The sequence below is a fragment of the Geospiza fortis genome, unplaced genomic scaffold (assembly GCF_000277835.1).
Source record: "Geospiza fortis unplaced genomic scaffold, GeoFor_1.0 scaffold396, whole genome shotgun sequence".
Taxonomy (NCBI): Eukaryota; Metazoa; Chordata; class Aves; order Passeriformes; family Thraupidae; genus Geospiza; species Geospiza fortis.
Genome location: NW_005054345.1, coordinates 1,528,775 through 1,536,325, shown reverse-complemented (window position 1 = coordinate 1,536,325; position 7,551 = coordinate 1,528,775). Strand labels below are relative to the sequence as shown.

At 38.2% G+C, this 7,551-nt stretch overlaps 1 protein-coding gene across 2 annotated transcripts in view; it reads left to right on the top strand.

Annotated features, from left to right (window-relative positions):
• The first annotated feature begins 3,751 nt into the window (after nt 1-3,751).
• TUT4 (terminal uridylyl transferase 4) overlaps nt 3,752-7,551 on the top strand; it is a 36,181-nt gene continuing 32,381 nt past the window's right edge. For both annotated transcript variants that reach the window (XM_014307832.2, XM_031058577.1), the window contains exons 1-2: nt 3,752-4,428; nt 6,113-6,276. In XM_014307832.2, the coding sequence (XP_014163307.1) occupies nt 3,867-4,428; nt 6,113-6,276 (726 nt within the window). In that variant the 5' untranslated portion in view covers nt 3,752-3,866. The remainder of the gene's footprint in view (nt 4,429-6,112; nt 6,277-7,551) is intronic.

The following is a 7,551-nucleotide window of genomic DNA, read 5'->3' as shown; positions in this document are numbered from 1 at the left end:
CAGAAGGCAAAGGCTCACAGTTTAACTTGGCCTTCATCTTTGAAGAGGCCCTGTTACGTCAAATTCTGACTCCAAATATATGTGTTTGAGGGAGTTGAGTACAGTGGAACAACTTGAGAGGAAGAAGTGGTAGAAGCTGCAGAAATATCTTCTTGAAAGTTTTTTTGGTGGTTTTCTTTTTCCCCCTGTTTGGAAGTAAGCCTTAGTCTGATTCTTTGCAATTCAAATGCAGAGTTTTCTAATGCTAGTCTGCAAAGTGGAGGAAACAAAAGAAACTGACAAAAATGAAAGTGAAACATTCTCGTTTCTTCGTTTTGTGAGCCTAAAATTAATTCTAACCAAAGATGATTTCAAACATTTTTCATTTTGTTGCTGTTGGTATGTATAGATTTTTATACTTTTCTGGAGTTTAAGGTCAGATAGTATCTTGTCTGACCTCAAGCTGTTGTATTTCAGCCAGATGATTTTTCTAAAAAGAACCAAGAGCGAGATTTCAGAGGAGTAATTGGCGCTGTACACTCAGAAAGCAGGGGAAACTGAGTCCCATGTAACACTGGGATATTGAATTATTGAAATATGCTGAACTGGTTTCAACAGGTTAATCATTCCCCATTTTGCAGACACAGGAGAAATGCTCTGGTTTTGTTGCCAGCCTGGCTGGGAGAAAATTCTGCTTTGATTCCAGGTCTGGCAATTTGGTATGAGCCTGGGCTTGTGAATAAGAGGTGCCATCCAGGTTTCTACAAAGATGCCACCTCAGCACTGATTCACTCCACTCCAGTGCTTTGTTTCCAACCAAATTATTTTTTTTAGAGGCACTCCTTTCCCCATTTCCCTCTCTGTCTCTATCACGTAGATGGCCAATATCTGTCAGAGGATGATCTTTTTGTATCTGTCCTGGGTTCAGGAGAGGTCTCTTTCTGTTTCTCATACTGAGTTTTATTAGGTGGTTTATTTTGCAGTTTGTTGTGAGATGGTAATTTGGTTACTATTGAATATGTTGCAGGAGTTAAAATTATTTTTTGTTTGCTAAATTATTTCCACATTAAAGAGCAAAAGGAAAGAAAAAGAAATCCCAAAGTTCAGCAACATTATTATTGCACTTGCATTTTGGATTCTGCATTCATTGTGGAACTCCTGACTTTCATTTCATACAGAGTATTCTTGTCTTATGAAATGTCATGACCTGTCTTTATTCATATTTCTTAGGAATAAAGACTATATATGCTTTTTAACGCTATCTACGTACATTTGATTACATTCTTGATATGCAACACTATCACAGTACTCAAATCATTAGCTCGGTTCTAGTTTTTACTAGCAGTTTCTTTAGTTACTTTTTCCCATTTGATTAAAGATTATATATTCTCTTTGAATATATAATTGTGTATTTAATTGAATGGCTGAGATCAAATAATTTGAATAATTTTTGCAGATTTTTTACAAACCTACTTTCAAAAGTTGACTTTTAACAACGTGATACATACAAAACCCAGAATGCAGCCTCACTTCTCCTCCAATGCCGGAGTTTCGTGGTAGCTTTAATCTGGAAGTAGTGCCAACAGGAGTTGTCCCCACCCTACGAGTTGTTTGTTATTGCCCGGCGTGCTGCTCCTCCTCCTGCCTGGTGCCAGCTTTATGTTCGGCTGGATTGGTTTTCCGGTTTGGTGGCCGGCAGAGCTGCCCCGGGGAGGGAAGGAGCAGCCCCAGGGAAGGAGGGAGCTGCCCCGGGGAGGGAAGGAGCAGCGCCAGGGAAGGAGGGAGCTGCCCCGGGGAGGGAGCGTCCGGCTGGAGCCGGGGCTGCCCCGCGCTGCTTCCCCCCAGCCGGAGCTCAACGGGGAATTGCTGTGTCTTTGTTGGTTTAGGGAGTTTTTTTTCCCTCCTCAGGTTGAGCAAGTAAAGCATGATTAGTTTAGAATTTGAAAAATCATGTTCCCATTTCTCTTCTGGTTACATGAAATTAAAAACCAAACCCAGCGTTGAGGTTGAGGGCAGTGACGTGTACCGAGCTGTAAGAGCTCCCCAGTCTCTAGAGCAGAGCTTTGTACCGGTGTCAGGGACTGGAGTAACTTGAATTTAGCAAACCTGGGTGAACCCTGGGCTCTCCTTACCACCCTGAGGCTTCAGCAGTGCTGGTACAGCTGGGCAGGAATTCCTGCCGCTTTTTGGTTAGAATTGCTATGGGAAAGACTGGCTACAATCCAAAGGCAAATATTATTTAATCTTTGTGACTTTTGATCTAGAAGTAAGAACCAGGTGCAATCAGTATTTAGTAGAAAATAGTTGCAATCTTAATAGAATGTAAGATGAAATACTTGGCCATTGGAAAAAATTTAGGAATGGAGATTTTTTTTCTTCTTCAGTTTTTATATTTTACTAAAGAATGTGATGCTAACAGCATCTTCAGGAAAATTTTTGTGGGCTTTGTTTGCTTCTTTGATTTTTCACCTTTGAAAGATATGTATTTTCAATTATATCAATAGAGACTTAAGATAACCCTTTTTAGTACATGCTTTGTGTCCTGAAGTATTTTCTGATTTGTGTCTCATTAAAATGAGATAGTAACTGTATTATATAGCCTGAAAAAAAAATACTGTACTTCATACTGATAATATTCAGAAAGGTTTTTTTTTGGTTGTTTTTTTTCTTTTTTCATAAGCCGACATTTTAATCTGATCCTTTATTCTGGTTCTTATTTTTGAAGTACAAAAGTATGCTGTGATACTTTTAATAGCTGTAATTCATAGACTTTTCTATTATTTTTTTTCTTCACTAAGTGGTAAGGGTTGGGTTCTTTAAAAACCAGAAATTTCCATGGGTCATGCATTTACCTAGCAAATATGCAGCTGGACAGGAAAGAGAGAATTTCTGCACTCCGTATTTTGTTATAGTTTTCTTCTTTGTCTGATGCTTCATTCTCAGAGTTTTCAATTGCTGTCTAAATGTTATTATAAGCAAAAAATCCAAGTTCTTGTTGCAGATTCTTGCCTTCATTTTCTATATTAGCAAGACTAATTCCTTACAAACAGACCCACTTGTTCTGAACCTCCTCCCACTGGAAACAAAACCTTTGAGTTGTCTCCAACATAAATCTCAGATGGTCATATACCAATGAGGAAAGTTAATCTGCAGCTAAACAAAGTATTTACTATTTGTGGGGTTTTTTTTTCTAAATCTTACTTAATTGCTGGTAGTTAATTTATATGAGAATAGGAGGTGCAGGTGATTGGTCAGGTTTGTTATTAATACCTTGAGATATATCTCTAAATGCTTTTTTAAATCAGTTAATAAAATGGAGCTTGTTTGCTGGAAACTGAATTAGTTTCCTCTGGTGGCTAATTTGAGCTGTGCGTTTATTGAGTGGTACTTTTTAGATGTGTTAATTTTTTTCTTTTTTTTCCCAGTGTAGTTGCAGACATCTTGGGTCTTGTTTTTGTTCAGAAAGCCAGAAATAGGAAGAGAAGAAAAAAGCAAGCTGTTGGCAGGTTTATCATTGAGTGGTTTTTAGCATGTTCTGCCATTTTTTTGTCTCTTCGTGGCCCTCATCTTTTAAATACAAATCAAAATCATCAAAATTTTCATGAGTTTTACTTTAATACTGGAATGTATTTTGAAAATGTACTTATGCCTGTGGGGTGAATATGCTTCCTATAATAATTTGTATTAACACCTTCCTTTAAAGTTTATTTAATGTGCTGTCTGCATATTATCTTTTTCCTTAGTTTTTAAAAATGTCTTATCATTATTTCTTCAGTAGACAATCAGCTACGATCCTTGCCTGCACAGAGGATTTAAAATCAACGGCAAATTGCTGAAGAATTGCACTTCAAGTGGTCTCGAGACAGGAGAAGCAGGTCTTCACTATAATGGAAGAGGCCAAGAGCTCAAAGAATGAAAATCATGACCCAAGGAAGTCTGTCCGTCTTGTCTGTGAGGAAGGCAAAACAGTCAAAGTTACAATTAATCAAAATTATAAATATAATCGAAATGACAAATCTGTGAAGGATGTTGGGAGAAGTTCTCCAAGTGGGAATAGCAGCAGAAAAAGTAAACAAAATGAAGTTTGTTCTGAAAAACAAGGAGAAAATAAATCATGCAAAGTAAATAGTTGTATTCCTGGAACTAAAGATTTGGGATCAAGCGTTCAGGATCGAAGTCATGGAAAAGCAAAAAAATTTTCTAATTTATCATCAGCAATGGAAAACCTGAAACAGACAAAATCCCAACCAATGGGGGAAAATGCTCCAGGCTCCCATGTTTCAGGGAATGGGGTCAGTATAGAAAGCTTAACAGCTACTCAGAAAGGGAAACTGGTGCTGGAAAATCCAGCGGGAGTTCATACTTTGAAGACTAGTGTTGATCAGGCTGGTGATCCTGGTAAGACTGCTGTGGATCAAAGGAAAATGGAGCATAAGTCTGATGACTTCAGTGAGTATTAGTTAACACTGCCTTATTCCATTTTCTTCTGGTGCAATTGCTGACAGTCTGAAATGGGCTTTGAAATGTTTCTGTTGGTGTTATTTTTTCACATGTACGAAGTTGCTGGTTGCATTTAGAAAGAACATGATGTTCATACGAGCATATTGCTTAGAGAACAAGAGATTATGATAATAGCTGTCCTTTTTTCTTATGCCTAAGACCTAAACATCTTTGTAAGCTACTTAGTGTGCGTGGGTTTTAGGCAATGTTGTGAATATTGTGTCTTAGGAAGGGGGAACCCTTCATAATATCATTGCCACTCAGGGAAATGCCAGTTATTACTTCTTTTCAGAAAGATCAGGGGAAAAATGGGCAAGGAAAGTTCCTATTATACGTAGAGGGGAAATATTTACTTATTTTCTGTGACTGTTGGGCTCTTTTTGTTACTAAAAATGTTTTGAGTAGGCTTTGGCAGGTGGCTTTTTGATTTAGGGAGCTCTGGAATACCTATCATCCATCAATGGTTACCCTTATGAGCATGCATTTCTTACACATGTTTTGCAATGTCAAAATTAAATATATTGATCAAGCTTTGTCTCACCAGGCTAATTCCATAGCTCAGAATTTGTCACACTTCTTTAGAATGCTTTTTTTCTTTAATGAAAATGCTGTTTTAAGATGCCAGCCGGTGTAGACCTTCTGTTTGAAGTATTTCCCACAGCTACAACAGTTGCTTGTATGGAAATACAAGGAAAATAACAAAGTGTGTGGTTTTTTAGCTGTCTTAATAGTGTTTAACAGGAAAAACAAGTTCAAGTGGCAGCATCCTGTGATCAGTCAGCTCTTTGTAGACCCCCATTATGTACTGTGGGGACCATCTGTCACTGAGAAACCAGGACTTGAAAACTTACTCAGCTTTGATTCCTTGCTACTCTGGGGGCATCGATCTCATTTGAAAGGGAAGAAAAAGGAGAAGAAAAGACAAAGCACAAATAACCCTCACTCTTGCTTATGTAAAAGCGACTGGAATAGTTTGCTGTGGATGTTTGCAGAGATGAGTGGCCTGTGACCAATGCATAGGCATGTGGAGGAACTGGCCCCGTGGCACGGCTGAGTTTTTGGGAGCAGCAGCGTTGCAGAGCTCAGTGGCTGCTGCCTGTGGGCGAGAGGTGTCACGGGGCGTTCAGGGGTGACTCCAGCAGCTTCCAGGCCGAGGGCTGGCATTGCCTGCTGCCAGCCTCTGTAGGGTCATTTGGGTGAACGTCTTTGAGGCAGTTCTCTGACTTACCTCCTTACAAAATGTGTTGTGTACAATAATTTTATGCCTAATATTTATTGTTTCTTTTACAGTAGGGCATCGGGAGCTTGTTGACTGTGTTCTGGATGGCAAAACACTTTCTTGCTTTGAGCAATTGAAGAGACTATGAATTTGACTAAAGCACAGAATTAATCTTCCTTTTTATTTTGTGTTTTTGACAGCACTCTTAGTAGCAGATTAGTCTCTGAAGTCCTTTTAAAATACTGGTTAACTTACTGGAGCAGGTTTAATGTTTAAGGTGATCTTGGACAGTGTTTGGATAAAAAACTGGAATGTAGCTCTGATTTGTGCCTGGTTCTTTGCTGCTCTGTACTCTAATTTTCACTTTTCCTCTCCTTGAATGACTCTGAAGAAAGTAACTGTTTCTTGCTTTAGGTAAAATAAAGAATTCTGAATCAACAAAAGAACATACATTGGAAGCGGATTATTTAGAAAACACTGGTGTTATTGATGAATCTAATCTGACAGTTGAACAGCAACTAGGATTGAAACAAGCTGAAGAACGTCTGGAAAGAGATTATATCTCCCGACTTGAAAAAGTAGGTTGGGTTATTTATCAGATAAAAAAGAAAATGTGTGTCCTCTTTCATTATCATCACCATATTTCTGGTTGGGTGGTGTTTCTACTACAGCCTGCTGCCTCTGTTTCTTTCTTCTTAATAATGAGTCACTTTCTGATCTAAGCTTGTGTCTCCAGTAGTTGACTAGTTGTTTATCCTGGCAGATTATACGGATTAGAAACTTTGTGTTCCTTTTGTGGCACATGTAGCCTTTGCAGAACAGTATTTTTTTAATTTTCTAAATCTGAAGGTTTACAATTCCAGTATGTAAATAAGATTTTATCTTATACGATTTAAGTCTGGTTCTCTGGAAATTCAGAATGCAGGACTAAAAAGAACCTTGAGCTTTCTTTAGTGTCTCTCTCCAGTCCCAGTTGCTATATTGGAGATGACTGCTTAAAAATGTTCACCTAAATTGTTCTTAATATTATCTCTAGTGACACAAATGTTGAAGTCAGTGTAGGTAACCCAGAAGATTTTGTTAATATCTTATGGAAGCATTTTAATCCCTCATCTGTTGTCCTAGGAAAATAACCAAAAGTTTATTACTTCTTTTTCATAACATTCTGCACATAGGAAAATCATTCCCATTCCAGCAATTAAACCTTCTTTAGGCTCTCTTTGTTCATTGGTCTTAGGGGGTTTTTAGTTCCTGGTTCATTCTTGTTGCTTTTCTCTCAACACCCATTGTGTAAGTGGTGTTCAAAATTGGACATGCAATTTCAGCTGAAGTCTTACATATAAAGAGGAAAGCTGACTTCATCTCTCTGAAATATGGCATTTTCATTTAGGATCTCTGCTTTTTCAGCAACAGTAGGATGTTGGCTTAAAGTTGGACCAGCAATGATTCCCATGGCCTTTCCTTAAGAATTGGCCCATCAGGTGTTCCCAACCCTGTATGTTTTGCAGTTGATAATACCTAAGGAATTATACTTTGCTGTGATATTATTTAGTTGGAGGTTATCTATTCAATTTCTTTAACTTTTTGTGATATCTGAATTTTTGTCATTTACATTTTCTGTATCCTCTTCCAAGTCAGTATCTTTTACATTTATAATCAGCACACTTTCTGTTGCATTTCCTACCTCTTCAACAAAAGTGTGGATATTTCTGCCCCCACAGGGACCCCTGCTGAAGAATACTTGGCACATGCTTCTAGGTAGGAGTGCTCTGAGGACAGTTCTCTCAGCAGTTTTGCTCCCACCTTACTGTTCTTTATTTAGATAGTGTTTATGGTCTCCTTTTGAGACTGAT